Source organism: Eschrichtius robustus, chromosome 15 (assembly GCF_028021215.1).
Source record: "Eschrichtius robustus isolate mEscRob2 chromosome 15, mEscRob2.pri, whole genome shotgun sequence".
NCBI classification, from domain to species: Eukaryota; Metazoa; Chordata; class Mammalia; order Artiodactyla; family Eschrichtiidae; genus Eschrichtius; species Eschrichtius robustus.
This window is the reverse complement of record NC_090838.1, coordinates 39,299,005-39,316,248: the sequence shown is the minus strand read 5'-3', so window position 1 is coordinate 39,316,248 and position 17,244 is coordinate 39,299,005. Positions and strand designations below refer to the sequence as shown.

Here is a 17,244-nt window from a genome sequence, read left to right as displayed (position 1 = left end):
AGTCACATTAAAAAAGGTAAAAATAGGTAAAATTAATTTTAATAATACATTTTATTTAATATATTCTAAATATTATCATTTGAATATGTAATCAATATAAATAATTGATGCTCTTTTGTATTCCGTGTTTTGTACTAAGTCTTCGAAATCCAGTGTGTGTTTCACACTCACAGCACAGCTCAGTTTGGACAAGCCACGTGGCTAGTGGCTACTGTACTGAACAGGGCAGGCCAACCCTTAAGGGACACTTGCTGCTCAGGTGACCAAATGACCCCAGGAGGTCCTCACAGCAGAGACGAGGCAGGAGAGAGGAGAGACAGCTCCAGGCTGGGTGGGTGGGCGGTCTACAACTTACCGGCAGCCTCCCGTGATTAAGGATACTGCTCAGATAGTTTCTGGCTTCATTCATCTTCGGCTCACTCTTCTCCAGCAGAGGGATAGAGTCTTTTATCTTGGCGTGGTTCTCCTTCAAACACTGCTCCAGGAGGGCCTCGGCCAGGAGCAATTTCCCAAAGCCATCTGGAAAACAGGGCAGGGATCAGAGTGGCTACGTGAGGACAGTAGTCCCCTGAACATGGCAGATGTGAAGACTGGTACACGGCCCTGTACCCACCCAACCACCCCCAACCTAGCATTTGAATGGCTTGGATCTGAGAAAATAAAGACATAGTTTCTATGCACTTAAACAGCCTTTAAAGAAAAAACACACATTCTACCACGGTCACAGCACAAACTGCCCCCTTGGGTTTATTTTCTGTAGTTCAGTGTTTGAGGAGGTGGAGTTCCCAGGACTTGGAACAAGCCCAGAATTTCAGAATTTAAAATGAGGGACAGAGATTGGTTCAAGATAGCGGAGTGGAAGGATGTGCTCTCACTCCTTCTTGCGAGAGCACCAGAACCACAGCTAACTGCTGAATAATCATTGACAGGAGGATGCTGGACCTCACCAAAAAAGATGCCCCACATCAAAGAACAGCAGAGAAGCCACAATGAGATGGTAGGAGGGGTGCAATCACAATAAAATCAAATCCCATGGCTGCTGGGTGGGTGACCCACAAACTGGAAAACACTTACACCACAGAAGTCCACCCAATGGAGTGAAGGTTCTGAGCCCCACGTCAGGCTTCCCAACCTGGGGGTCCGGCAACGGGAGGAGGAATTCCCAGAGAATCAGACTTTGAAGCCTGGCAGAATTTAACTGTGGGACTTCGACAGGACTGGGGGAAGGGGAGACTCCACTTTTGGAGGGCACACACAAAGTAGTGTGCGCATCGGGACCCAGGGGAAGGAGCAGTGACCCTATAGGCGACTGAACCAGACCTACCTGCTAGTGTTGGAGGGTCTCCTGCAGATGCAGGGAGTGGCTGTGGCTCACGATGGGGACAAGGACACTGGCAGCAGAAGTTCTGGGGAGTACTCCTTGGCGTGAGCCCTCCCAGAGTCCACCATCAGCCCCACCAAAGAGCAGGTAGGCTGCAGTGCTGGGTCACCTCACGCCAAAACACCAACAGAGAGGGAACTCAGCCCCACCCATCAGCAAACAAGCGGATTAAAGTTTTACTGAGCTCTGCCCACCAGAGCAACACCCAACTCTACCCACCACCAGTCCCTCCCATCAGGAAGCTTGCACAAGGCTCTTAAATAGCCTCATCCACCAGAGGGCAGACAACAGAAGCAAGAAGAACTACAATCCTGCAGCCTGTGGAACGAAAACCACATTCACAGAAAGACAGACAAAATGAAAAGGCAGAGGACTATGTACCAGATGAAGGAACAAGATAAAACCCCAGAAAAACAACTGAATGAAGTTGAGATAGGCAACCTTCCAGAAAAAGAGTTAAAAATAATGACAGTGAAGATTACCCAGGATCTTGGAAAAAGAATGGAGGCAAAGCTTGAAAAGATGCAAGAAATGTTTAACAAAGACCTAGAAGAATTAAAGAACAAAGACCTAGAAGAATTAAAAAATGAACAGAGATGAACAATACAATAACTGAAACGAAAAATACACTGGGAGGAATCAATAGCAGAGTAACTGAGGCAGAAGAACGGATAAGTGACCTGGAAGACGGAATGGCGGAATTCACTGCCATGGAACAGAATAAAGAGGAAAGAATGAAAAGAAACAAAGACAGCCTAAGAGACCTCTGGGACAACATTAAACACAACAACATTCGCATTATAGGGGTCCCAGAAGGAGAAGAGAGAGAGAAAGGACCTGAGAAAATATTTGAAGAGATTATAGTTGAAAACTTCCTTAACATGGGAAAGGAAATAGCCACCCAAGTCCAGGAAGTGCAGAGAGTCCCAGGCAGGATAAATCCAAGGAGAAACACACCAAAACACATAGTAATCAAATTGACAAAAATTAAAGACAAAGAAAAATTATTAAAAGCAACAAGGGAAAAACGACAAATAACATACAAGGGAACTCCCATAAGGTTTACAGCCGATTTCTCAGCAGAAACTCTACAAGCCAGAAGGGAGTGGCACGATATATCTAAAGTGATGAAAGGGAAGAACCTACAACCAACACTACTCTACCTGGCAAGGATCTCAGATTTGACGGAGAAATCAAAAGCTTTACAGACAAGCAAAAGCTAAGAAAATTCAGCACCACCAAAAAAGCTCTACAGCAAATGCTAAAGGAACTTCTCTAAGTGGGAAATGCAAGAGAAGAAAAGGACCGACAAAAACAAACCCAAAACAATTAAGAAAATGGTCATAGGAACATACATATCGATAACTACCTTGAATGTGAATGGATTAAATGCTCCAACCAAAAGACACAGGGTCACTGAATGGATACAAAAACAAGACCCATATATATGCTGTCTACAAGAGATCCACTTCAGACCTAGGGACACATACACACTGAAAGTGAGGGGATGGAAAAAGATATTCCATGCAAATGGAAATCAAAAGAAAGCAGGAGTAGCAATACTCATACCAGATAACATAGACTTTAAAATAAAGAATGTTACAAGAGACAAGGAAGGACACTACATAATGATCAAGGGATCAATCCAAGAAGAAGATATAGCAATTATAAATATATGTGCACCCAACACAGGAGCACCACAATACATAAGGCAAATGCTAACAGCTATAAAAGAGGAAATCGACAGTAACACAACAATAGTGGGGGACTTTAACACCTCACTTACACCAATGGACAGATCATCCAAAATGAAAATAAATAAGGAAACAGAAGCTTTAAATGACACAATAGACCAGATAGATTTAACTGCTATTTATAGGACATTCCATCCAAAAACAGCAGATTACACTTTCTTCTCGAGTGCACACAGAACATTCTCCAGGATAGATCACATCTTGGGTCACAAATCAAGCCTCAGTAAATTTAAGAAAATCTAAATCATATCAAGCATCTTTTCTGACCACAATGCTATGAGATTAGAAATGAATTACAGGGAAAAAAATGTAAAAAACACAAACACATGGAGGCTAAACAATACGTTACTAAATAACCAAGAGATCACTGAAGAAATCAAAGAGGAAATCAAAAATACCTAGAGACAAATGACTATGAAAACACGACGATCCAAAACCTATGGGATGCAGCAAAAGCAGTTCTAAGAAGGAAGTTTATAGCTATACAAGCCTACCTAAAGAAACAAGAAAAACCTCAAGTAAACAATCTAACCTTACACCTAAAGGAACTAGAGAAAGAAGAACAAACAAAACCCAAAGTTAGCAGAAGGAAAGAAATCATAAAGATCAGAGGAGAAATAAATGAAATAGAAACAAAGAAAATAGCAAAGATCAATAAATCTAAAAGCTGGTTCTTTGAGAAGATAAACAAAATTGATAAGCCATTAGCCAGACTCATCAAGAAAAAGAGGGAGAGGACTCAAATCAATAAAATTAGAAATGAAAAAGGAGAAGTTACAACAGACACCGCAAAAATACAATACATCCTAAGAGACTACTACAAGCAACTCTATGCCAATAAAATGGACAACCTGGAAGAAATGGACAAATTCTTAGAAAGGTATAACCTTCCAAGACTGAACCAGGAAGAAACAGAAAATATGAACAGACCAATCACAAGCACTGAAATTGAAACTGTGATTAAAAATCTTCCAACAAACAAAAGCCCAGGACCAGATGGCTTCACAGGTGAATTCTATCAAACATTTAGAGAAGAGCTAACACCCATCCTTCTCAAACTCTTCCAAAAAATTGCAGAGGAAGGAACACTCCCAAACTCATTCTATGAGGCCACCATCACCCTGATACCAAAACCAGACAAAGATACTACAAAAAAAGAAAATTATAGACCAATATCACTGATGAATATAGATGCAAAAATCCTCAACAAAATACTGGCAAACAGAATCCAACAACACATTAAAAGGATCATACACCACGATCAAGTGGAATTTATTCCAGGGATGCAAGGATTCTTCAATATACACAAATCAATCAATGTGATACACCATATTAACAAATTGAAGAATAAAAACCATATGATCATCTCAATAGAAGCAGAAAAAGCTTTTGACAAAATTCAACACCCATTTATGATAAAAACTCTCCAGAAAGTGGGCATAGAGGGAACTTTCCTCAACATAATAAAGGCCATATACGACAAACCCACAGCAAACATCATTCTCAATGGTGAAAAACTGGAAGCATTTCCTCTAAGATCAGGAACGAGACAAGGATGTCCACTCTCACCACTACTATTCAACATAATTTTGGAAGTCCTAGCCATGGCAATCAGAGAAGAAAAAGAAATAAAAGGAATACAATTGGAAAAGAAGGAGTAAAACTGTCACTGTTTGCAGATGACATGATACTATACATAGAGAATCCTAAAGATGCCACCAGAAAACTACTAGAGCTAATCAATGAATTTGGTAAAGTTGCAGGATACAAAATTAATGCACAGAAATCTCTTGCATTCCTATAAACCAATGATGAAAAATCTGAAAGAGAAATTATGGAAACACTCCCATTTACCATTGCAACAAAAAGAATAAAATATCTAGGAATAAACCTACCTAGGGAGACAAAAGACCTGTATGCAGAAAACTATAAGACACTGATGAAAGAAATTAAAGATGATACCAACAGGTGGAGAGATATACCATGTTCTTGGATTGGAAGAATCAATATTGTGAAAATGACTATACTACTCAAAGCAATCTACAGATCCAATGCAATCCCTATCAAATTACCAATGGCATTTTTTACGGAACTAGAACAAATCATCTTAAAATTTGTATGGAGACACAAAAGACCCCGAATAGCCAAAGCAGTCTTGAGGGAAAAAAACGGAGCTGGAGGAATCAGACTCCCTGACTTCAGACTATACTACAAAGCTACAGTAATCAAGACAATATGGTACTGGCACAAAAAAAGAAACATAGATCAGTGTAACAGGATAGAAAACCCAGAGATAAACCCATGCACCTATGGTCAACTAATCTATGACAAAGGAGGCAAAGATATACAATGCAGAAAAGACAGTCTCTTCAATAAGTGGTGCTGGGAAAACTGGACAGCTACATGTAAAAGAATGAAATTAGAACACTCCCTAACACCATACACAAAAATAAACTCAAAATGGATTCGAGACCTAAATGTAAGACCGGACACTATAAAACTCTTAGTGGAAAACACAGGAAGAACACTCTTTGACATAAATCACAGCAAGATCTTTTTTGATCCACCTCCTAAAGTAACGGAAATAAAAACAAAAATAAACAAATGGGACCTAATGAAACTTCAAAGCTTTTGCACAGCAAAGGAAACTATAAACAAGACCAAAAGACAACCCTCAGAATGGGAGAAAATATTTGCAAATGAATCAACGGACAAAGGATTAATCTCCAAAATATATAAACAGCTCATGCAGCTCAATATTAAAGAAACAAACAACCCAATCCAAAAATGGGCAGAAGACCTAAATAGACATTTCTCCAAAGAAGACATACAGATGGCCAAGAAGCACATGAAAAGCTGCTCAACATCACTTTATTAGAGAATTATTAGAGAAATTCTAAATTATTAGAGAAATGCAAATCAAAACTACAATGAGGTATCACCTCACACCAGTTAGAATGGGCATCATCAGAAAATCTACAAACAACAAATGCTGGAGAGGGTGTGGAGAAAAGGGAACCCTCTTGCACTGTTTGTGGGAATGTAAATTGATACAGCCACTATGGAGAACAGTATGGAGGTTCCTTAAAAAACTAAAAATAGATTTACCATATGATCCAGCAATCCCACTACTGGGCGTATACCCAGAGAAAACCATAATTCAAAAAGACACATGCACCCCAATGTTCATTGCAGCACTATTTACAATAGCCAGGTCATGGAAGCAACCTAAATGCCCATCGACAGACGAATGGTTAAAGAAGTTGTGGTACATATATACAATGGAATATTACTCAGCCATAAAAAGGAACAAAATTGAGTCATTTGCTGAGACGTGGATAGATCTAGAGACTGTCATAGAGAGTGAAGTAAGTCAGAAAGAGAAAAACAAATATCGTATATTAACACGTGTATGTGGAACCTAGAAAAATGGTACAGATGAGCCAGTTTGCAGGGCAGAAGTTGAGACACAGATGTAGAGAACAGACACAGGGACACCAAGGGGGGAAAACTGCGGTGGGGTGGGGATGGTGGTGTGCTGAATTGGGCGATTGGGATTGACATGTATACACTGATGTGTATAAAACTGATGACTAACAAGAACCTGCAGTATAAAAACAAACAAACAAACAAAACAACAACAACAAAAAATCTTCCAACAAACAAAAGTCCAGGACCAGATGGCTTCACAGGTGAATTCTATCAAACATTTAGAGAAGAGCTAACACCCATCCTTCTCAAACTCTTCCAAAAAATTGCAGAGGAAGGAACACTCCCAAGCTCATTCTATGAGGCCACCATCACCCTGTTACCAAAACCAGACAAAGATACTACAAAGAAAGAAAATTACAGACCAATATCACTGATGAATATAGATGCAAAAATCCTCAACAAAATACTAGCAAACAGAATCCAACAACACATTAAAAGGATCATACACCATGATCAACTGGGATTTATCCCAGGGATGCAAGGATTCTTCAATATATGCAAATCAATCAATGTGATACACCATATTAACAAACTGAAGAATAAAAACCATATAATCATCTCAATAGAAGCAGAAAAAGCTTTTGACAAAACTCAACACCCATTTATGACAAAAACTCTCCAGTAAGTGGGCATAGAGGGAGCCTACCTCAACATAATAAAGGCCATATACAACAAACCCACAGCAAACATCATTCTCAATGGTGAAAAACTGAGAGCATTTCCTCTAAGATCAGGAACAAGACAGGATGTCCACTCTCGCCACTATTATTCAACATAGTTTTGGAAGTCCTAGCCACGGCAATCAGAGACGAAAAAGAAATAAAAGGAATACAAATTGGAAAAGAAGGAGTAAAACTGTCATTGTTTGGAGATGACATGATACTATACATAGAGAATCCTAAAGATGCCACCTGAAAACTACTAGAGCTAATCAACGAATTTGGCCAAGTTGCAGGATGCAAAATTAATGCACAGAAATCTCTTGCATTCCTATACCCTAACAACAAAAGATCAGAAAGAGAAATTAAGGAAACAATCTCATTCAAACACTGCAACAAAAAGAATAAAATACCTAGGAATAAACCTACCTAGTGAGGTAAAAACCTGTACTCAGAAAACTATAAGACACTGATGAAAGAAATCAAAGATGACACAAACAGATGGAGAGATATATCATGTTTTTGGATTGGAAGAATCAATATTGTGAAAATGACTATATTACTCAAAGCAATCTACAGATTCAATACAATCCATATCAAATTACCAGTGGCATTTTTTACAGAACTAGAACAAAAAATCTTAAAATTTGTATGGAGACACAAAAGACCCCGAATAGCCAAAGCAATCTTGAGGGAAAAAAACGGAGCTGGAGGAATCAGACTCCCTGACTTCAGACTATACTACAAAGCTACAGTAATCAAGACAATATGGTACTGACACAAAAACAGAAACATAGATCAATGGAACAGGATAGAAAGCCCAGAGATAGACCCACACACTTATGGTCAACTAATCTATGACAAAGGAGGCAAGGATATACAATGGAGAACAGACAGTCTCTTCAATAAGTGGTGCTGGGAAAACTGGACAGCTACATGTAAAAGAATGAAATTAGAACACTCCCTAACACCATACACAAAAATAAACTCAAAATGGATTAAAGACCTAAATGCAAGGCCAGACACTATAAAACTCTTAGAGGAAGATATAGGAAGAACACTCTTGACATAAATCACAGCAAGATCTTTTTTGACCCACCTCCTAGAGTAATGGAAATAAAAACACAAATAAACAAATGGGACCTAATGAAACTTCAAAGCTTTTGCACAGCAAAGGAAACTACAAACAAGACGAAAAGACAACCTTCAGAATGGGAGAAAATATTTGCAAACGAATCAACGGACAAAGGGTTAATCTCCAAAATATATAAACAGCTCATGCAGCTCAATATTAAAAAAAAAACAACCCAATCCAAAAAAGGGCAGAAGACCTAAACAGACATCTCTCCAAAGAAGACATACAGATGGCCAAGAGACAGATGAAAAGCTGCTCAACATCACTAATTATTAGAGAAATGCAAATCAAAACTACAATTAGGTATCACCTCACACCAGTTAGAATGGGCATCATCAGAAAATCTACAAACAACAAATGCTGGAGAGGGTGTGGAGAAAAGGGAACCCTCTTGCACTGTTGGTGGGAATGTAAACTGATACAGCCACTATGGAGAACAGTATGGAGGTTCCTTAAAAAACTAAAAATAGAATTACCATATGACCCAGCAATCACACTGCTGGGCATGTACCCAGAGAAAACCATAATTCAAAAAGACACATGCACCCCAATGTTCATTGCAGCACTGTTTACAATAGCCAGGTCACGGAAGCAACCTAAGTGTCCATCGACAGACAAGTGGATAAAGAAGATGTGGTACGTATATACAATGGAATATTACTCAGTCATAAAAAGGAATGAAACTGGGTCATTTGTAGAGATGTGGATGGACCTAGAGACTGTCATACAGAGTGAAGTAAGTCAGAAAGAGAAAAACAGATATCGTATATTAACGCATATATGTGGAATCTAGAAAAATGGTACAGATGAACCAGTTTGCAGGGCAGAAATAGAGACACAGATGTAGAGAAACAAACGTATGGACACCAAGCAGGGAAAGCGGTGGGGGGGTCTGTGGTGGGATGAATTGGGAGATTGGGATTGACATGTATACACTAATATGTACGAAATGGATAACTAATAAGAACCTGCTGTGTAAAAAATAAATAAACTTCAAAATTAAATTAAATTAAATTTAAAAAAAGGAAAAAAAATGAGGGAGAAAGTCACACCCATGCTCCAAGGTGATAAGTTCTTACACAAGGAAGGAATTCCCTCCAGACTACTGGAGAGGAAAAATATACAAGGTGGCTTAATAACACATTGTCAGGTGCTCCTATCTTCCATGTAGCAGAATTGGTTTTCTCTGTTATTAAGGTATTTTAGCATGACCCAGGGATAACCTAGCAACCAAGGAGGGTTAAGGCCAGAAGCAGATTTACTGGTGTAGCATGGCAATCCTTGGCACTTTCTGGAGTTCCTGCACACGTTAGCTCTTCCACAGACCTCACCCCTTGGCTAGTGATTTCATACTGCTTGGTTTAATTTGCTGTCTCCCCCACGGCACTGAAAACTGCAGTCCTGGAGCCACCGTATCCCTGCTACCTACAGCAGGGGCGACCTGAGTGGGGTGGGATCCAGGTGCTCAGGGTGCAGGGTTTGAGGTTGAAGGTGGTTTCAGGACCGCCTTGGGTGGCTGTGCTTGGTGACTGGCTCCTGGCCTGTCCCCCTCGAACAGAGCAAGGACCACTTAATACAGGCACCCAATAAATAGCTGTTGAGTAATGGGATCCTTTCCACTCCCCCATGGGGAAGCCCCGAGGCTCAGGGAGTTCTGTGCCCATCCAAAATGCCTCCAGGGGGGCTTCCCTGGTGGCACAGTGGTTAAGAATCTGCCTACCAGGGCTTCCCTGGTGGTGCAGTGGTTGAGAGTCTGCCTGCCAATGCGGGGGACGTGGGTTCGAGCCCTGGTCTGGGAGGATCCCGCGTGCCGCGGAGCGACTAGGCCCGTGAGCCACAGTTTGCTGAGCCTGCGCGTCTGGAGCCTGTGCTCCGCAGCAGGAGAGGCCGCGATAGTGAGAGGCCCGCGCACCGCGATGAAGAGTGGCCCCCGCTTGCCGCAACTAGAGAAAGCCCTCGCACAGAAACGAAGACCCAACACAGCCATAAATAAATAAATAAATAAACCCAAAAGTTTAAAAAAAGAAAAGTAATGCATGCACATATTTAAAAAAAAAAAAAAAGAATCTGCCTACCAATGCAGGGGACATGGGTTCGAGCCCTGGTCCGGGAAGATCCCACATGCCACGGAGCAACTAAGCCTGCGCACAACAACTACTGAGCCTGCGCTCTAGAACCCACGAGCCATAACTACCAAGCCCGTGCACCACAGCTACTGAAGCCCGCGTGCCTAGAGCCCATGCTCCGCAACAAGAGAAGCCACCGCAATGGGAAGCCCGTGCACCACAACGAAGAGTAGCCCCCGCTCGCTACAACTAGAAAAAGCCAGTGCAGCAACAAAGACCCAATGCAGCCAAAAATAAAATAAAATACATAAATTTATAAAAAAAATAAAATGCCTCCAGGAACATGTGCTCGATTCCACGTCCTCTAGTGCTCTTCCTGCTGCCAGGATGGCATTCTCAAACCTACTCAGAATGCCACTCACTCCTTACTCTCAGGACCACTGCAGTTTGCTCACAACTCAAAGCCACAGGTGTAAAATTGCATGTCCCTGAATAATCGTCTCTCTTCGTAAGGGAGATTCCCCACAGAGAGCATCCCAGAAGCCCAGATCCCAGAGAACAGTCACAGGAGATGTTCCCTCTGAGGATGCCACAGCCTAGTAGCCCATCCTTTGCTACCTACCTCATGATTTCTAAAAGTAACATTAGGAGGAAATAGCCAAAAATGATGGTTCAAACTATCATCCATCACCAGTGGGACAGAAGTTGGTAGAACCTCTACAAAGGGCAACTTGGCGACATATATCAAAATTATTTCTTGCACATCCCCATTGACTCAGCAATCCCATGCCTACAGATGTCCTCGAACATGTGTAAAACGACCAGCATATAAGGTCATTCCTGCAGCGTTGTTTATAATAGCAGAAAACCAGAGAAAACTTTGTGTCCATCAACAGAAGGCTGATTAAATAAAGCATGATATATCCATTAAAAGGGACACCATGCCACCATACAAAGGAATGAGGAGGCTCTGTATGGGCTGTCATGACATGAACCTCAAGATAAACTGATTAGAAAGTAGAGCACACACAGTGGACCACTGTGCGTTTATGCATGAAAATATAAAAGGATAACACAAACATCTGCTAACTTTTCTACCTTACAGGGATGGGGGCAGAGATGGAGGGAGGCTTTTCACTAGTTACTTTTGGGTACCTTTGGAAGGTTGACCCATGTGAATATATTACCTAGTCAAAAATAAAATTTAAATCGACCCAAGAATAGAAGGAATCTTCTACGTTTCCAAAAGCTCAGCCAGGAGGGGGAGTGGGCTGCTTAGAAGTGGGTGCCTGAGCAGCATTCCTGAGCTGCGGGCCCCTTGGCAATTGGCTGTCCCCTTCTTATCTGTTTTGCATCCGTAAAACCTGAGGTAGAGTTATGAATCTGCTCCTTCCCAGGGAACCTCATCCCTCCCCAGGCTCCGCCTCCCGGGCTGGTCCCGCCCCTCTGCCGTCAGGTGCAGCGGTGCGCACAGCTCCCGCCCCGCGGTCTGCGGGTGCCAGTCTGCAGCCCAGCCTTCCGGCCACCGGGTCCCGCCTCCGCCACCCAGCTGCCCGGCCCAGAGCTCCCTAGGGTTCCTTGGCTCCTTTCCTTTCATGCCAAGAGAAACCAGCTTCCTTCTAGGCAAACCTCAATCTTGAAATACTCCCCAGGGCCCACACCTCTCCTCAAAATGTCCTCTGAACACATGCTGCTCAAAGTGTGGTCCGTGGGCTGGGGTGGGTCTGTGCGTGTTTGTGACCCAGTCCCGCGGGGTGAGTGCAGAAATTTAGAGTATATGTTCAGAAACGTTGATAACCATGTGACAGAATAATTGTTGAATCAAATACTAAAAAATTGGTGGTGGGGGGAGCGGGTATCAGTTTATGTATTTTAAGAAAGTATCAGAACACAACAGATTGGGAATCTAAAAAAAAAAAAACCAGAACATAAAACTGAGCCTTCACCACAGACCGTTTGAGAAGCACTGCTCTAAACTTCAAAAGTGCCTTTTACTGAAAAAGGGGGGCTGGTATTTGCTGATGGCCCACTGAGTACCAGGTACTTTATTATATAGTATCATTTAATCTGCACAGCCCTGAAAGGTAGAAATTATACCCATTTTATAGATGACAATAAAGATGCAATGTTGTTATGGTCACAACCCACATAACATAACACAGCCAAAGAACAGTCTCTCTTCCCCACATCCCACGCAGAGCAGAGCTCCTGACAGTTTGGAAAAGAAGAACAGTCTTAAGAGCTGTAAACAGTAGGTTAAAAACTAATCGTAATTCCAAGGGCAGGAATAAGAGTAGTTCTCACTGTCACACACTTGTGAGTTTCAGACTGTTTTGTAGATTAACACTCCGGATCCTTCTCCAGAGCCTTTTTGCCCTCCCCTCTTCACACCCCACTCAGTCTCTCTGTTTTTCCGTTTAGCAGACACTCAAGTAGATATCGGGAATTTACTTTCTTTTCTTCCTTGTCCAACTCTCCTCCCTGCTCCACATTTTCCATCCCACTCTTCTCAACTGGTCAGTCTATGGAACTGAAGGGTAGTTTGGAATGAAAAGTTCTAGGTTTTCAGTTGTTAAATAAGAATCCAGGTGGATTGAGGCTTTCCTATCCTTCTCCAAAGGTAAAACAGATTGCTCTTCATCATCTTATTGTCCGAAACCTACTCCCTATCCTGGTTTGGGTAAAGTGTTCCAGCTTCTCCCTTGCTGGGGCATTAGGAAGGCCTTCCTCACGGACAGTGCAACAGACTCTGGGAGTCTGGCTCCTGATTCTGGCAGCCCAGCCCAGCTCTCTGCTCTTAGCAGAGGCCCAAAGGAAGTCCCCACTTAGTGGCCCGCCCAGTCTCCCCACCTTGTTTAGGAGGCCTCTGGCGGCTAGCTTCCTCTCCACTCCCACCCCTCTCCAGGCCTCTCGCCGCGTGCCAGTTCACAGGGACCCACTTCAAGGATTACCGGCCTCCTCCCCGGAACCCATACTTGCAGGGCGGTGCTCCCCATTCTTCCACCTGCCAATTCAGTCAGGAAAGGTGGTTCCAGCTGGCAGGCCAGGTGCTCAGACCAGACCCTTCCCTACTGGGTCAAATGGGGACACGGTGGTCTCTGCAGCTGCTCACTTCGCAGGACTGCAAAGGGCTGGGACCTTCCAACCGCGGCAAGAGGAGGAAGAGGGCAAAACTAGTGAGAGGCCACCTGCCTCAAACGTACTCCCACTAACTTCAACTGAAAAAAATGCTCAGAACAATCTCCAGCTTTTTAAAAAAATCACTAATTAAAAAAAAAAAAGATAGGGGATGACTACAGACTAGGAGAGACTCCAGATGGATGGAGAGAGTAGCAGATGTGATTAAAGCAAGTATAGTAAAAGAATATTCGAATCTAGGTGGTGGGAATACAGGTGTTTACTGCAAAATTCTTTCAACTTTTTGTATGTTTGAAATTTTCATAATAAAATGTTGGGGATAAAAGAAAGATTCAACCCATTAACCAAATGCAATGTGTGGCCTTATCTGGATCCTGATTCTAGCAAACAAACTGTAAAATTAAATAATTAGATGAGGGGGAGCTGTAATAAAAATGTGGTAGTTTTATTTTTCAAAAGAGTTCTTGTTTAATAAATACATGTTGAAATATTGCAACGTGGGGGAGAAATGGCCCAGGGTGTAGCTCAAACAAAACTATTCATGAGTTTGTGATCACTGACACTGGTTGATGGGTATATGGGATTCATTTTTCTCTCTACTTTTTTGACGTTTTGGAAATTTTTCTTAATAAAGTTTTTTTTGTTTTTTTTTTTTTTAACCACTTGGATGGGGCTCTTTGTTTTTACATGAACAAAACCCATCACAGCTAGCCACCCTCTGGGGTTCCCCTGCTCCATCCTGACCAAATCTAAACCGGATGTGAGTTTGAAAGAAAATGTACAAACAGTAGTAACCACCTTCCCCCTGGGCACGTGGTGGGGAGCAGCCTCCCCAGACAGGAAAAGGGGATAGGGGCCCCTTCTGCGGGAGCATCTCCTGATCCTTCACTCCCACCAGACCAGAAAGAGGTCCCCCCCTCCAGCTGGGTCTTCCCCTCCTGCTCCCTGGAGTGAAACCCATGTTCTGGGGGCTATTCTTCGTTTCTTTGGGAAATCCCACAGATACAGCAGGGCCTCAGTCTGTAAAATAGGGTTCAGCTGGGGTTCATCCTCCTCCCTCAGCACCTTCCTCACCTCTCCCACATTATGTAATTATGTTGAAGCTTCTGGTCATTGAGTCTAACAGACCAGGTGGGACTTTTAAGAATCTCCCTCCTGGGCTGCAGGGGGCTCAGTGTCCACACCCCCTCAAAACACAGGCCCTTAATCCCTCCAGTGATCACGGAACCCAGTGGAGAGAGAACCAAAATAGCAGACAATCCAAAACATGCCCTAAGCCTGGGCTTCGGGAGTCATTTGTTTTCCTTCCTTGTGTGTGTCTGTGTGTGCACGTGCATGCAGGCATGTGTGCGTTTTGGGATAAATGTATCTGGAAACAGCAATGGGAGAAAATCACTCATAGGACCAAACCCCAAAATTGGCAGGAGAGACCCCACTGACCTTAGCCTCCCTCTTTGTGCTGGTCAGTTCCCACAGTGAAGCCAACCCAGGCTCCACACTCCTCCCTCTGTCACTAGTAGACTTGGTGTCAGGGACTCCGGTTTGGGTACAGTCTCTGCCACATACTCATTATGTGACCTTTCTGGGCCTTGATGTCTAAAATGGGGACAATAATTCCTGCCCTCCCCACAAGGCTGTTTACAAAAAAAGTTTTTTTCAAATAGAAGAAGCACTTTATAACTATACCATACCATTTATAAACTATGCCATACCAGTGCTTCCCAATAATCCTTCATAGAATACGGTCAAAGTAAGTTTGAGAAATGTGGTGTTTATACTCTAACCTTGGCTTGAACATCATACGCAGGTGAGCATATTAAAGGCTCTGAGAAGTCCTGCAGTTAAAAAAGATCAGTTTAACAACATTGAATCTGTTAGGTCTAATGACTTAGCTTTTTTGGCTCCCAAACCCTTTTATCCTAGAATACCAAGGAATTAATTACTCAATCTCCTTGAGACCTCTGAAGAACAGCTTAGGAAGTAAAGCCCTGGATAGACTCTAGGCGGCCCCGGTTCCTGTCTTGGGCCCAGCATGCTTCTCTGTGGTGCTACCAACCTCACCCAGATTCCCACACCTTGACCAGGCCCCAGTGCCCTCTGCATGGGTCATCCTCCATTCCACCCTCACCAGCCCCACCCCACCACATCACCCCACACAGGGGGACAGAGGGGAACCTGAAATTTATCTGTCCTTCCCTGGAAGGCAGGGTCTCATCAGTTTCTCCCAAACATGAATCTTTAGCTCTGGCCACTACCCCTCACTGCCACGCTCAGACCTACCTCAAAGCCTCAAACCGACTGTCCATTCCTGCCACCTAGCCCCCTCAGTGTCCATCTATCCTTCCTCCTCATTGGGCAAACATACTCTGCCCTTCCCAACACCAGTTAGAGGCCAGTACCAGTTCTGCTGCTTCCTGAAACCTCCTCTTCCTCTAAGCACCATAATCTAACACAATTGCCCTCTGATCGCCCCTCTGCCTTCCCATCCATTTTGTCAACTCTTCAAGCTGGGATTTTGTGTTATACTTCTTGGGGAGGTAATGGTGCAAGTGGTTAAAAGGATGTACTCAGAAACCTGGGTTCAAATCCTGGTTCCACCACTTATTGGCTGGATGATCAAGTTACTTAAGTTCTCTGTGCCTCAGTTTCTTTATCTGTAAGTGGCAAACAAGAGTACCTGCTTCATGGGGTTGTTGGGAGAAACTGAGTTGATTACAGTGCTTAGTACACTGGCACACAGTGAGTGAGCGAGTTAGCTATTACCGTTACTATTATCGTTATCATTCTGTCTCCTCACAGAGCCTTCCACAGGCTGGGCAGTCTTTAAAACTCTTTATATCTGTATTTATTTACTCCCTGCCTCCTTCCACAAAGGCTCTAAAGTTGGCTGCGCACAAACAGAGGGCTCAGGGAGGGCTCAGGGAGGGCTCTTCCGGAGCTGAAGGCACCAGGAACAGGTTTGAGGTTGGAGACTGGGGCGGGGTGTTCCCCCACTGCCACATCAGGGTGCCTTCCCACCCCAGCACAAGAGCCCAGCCCAGCCAAACCAGCCCTACTGCTAAAGCCACAGACTGCCAGGGCTAGATGCGTCCCGAGTCAGAACTCAGAAGAAGAAACTGAGGCTTACCAGGCCTCTTTCCCACTTCTCCACCACTCCACCCTGGCGCTCGTCAAGCCCCCAACCATACTGGCTGTGCACAGAGCTTCGCCGTCAATTTGACTTGGGGGAAAGAGGGGGAGGGCAAGGAGAGACAGGCACAGCCTTCACCTGACGGAGTTTAGGAACCGGAATGGGGGTTGGAGGGGCGGCGCAAGAGTCCGGCCTAAGCCCCAATCTGATGCGTGCCGAAACCACCATTTCACAGCAGTCCGAGCAGCCCACATGATCCGAAAGGGCAGAGAGCAAAAGCCGTTTCTCTCTTTTCCCCAAAGCACCCTGCATGTGAGTTTTCTCCTTGGGCAGAAGAACCTTCCTTACTACCCTGGTTGCTCCTAAGACCAGCACTGTAGGAAGGGTAATACCGAAAGCAGCCACCGCCGGCCCCACGCAGTCGGGGCCCGCTTCCTGGAGGAGGCGCCCTTCGCGCGCTCCGCGCTTGTGAACCGGCCCCTTCCCTCA

At 43.6% G+C, this 17,244-nt stretch overlaps 1 protein-coding gene across 1 annotated transcript in view; it reads right to left on the bottom strand.

The window, feature by feature from the left end:
* The window catches only part of TTC7A (tetratricopeptide repeat domain 7A), a 125,677-nt gene that overhangs the window by 108,097 nt on the left and 336 nt on the right, over positions 1-17,244 (bottom strand). Inside the window, exon 2 of the mRNA XM_068563873.1 lies at positions 356-519. Coding sequence (XP_068419974.1) covers positions 356-519 — 164 coding nt within the window. The remainder of the gene's footprint in view (positions 1-355; positions 520-17,244) is intronic.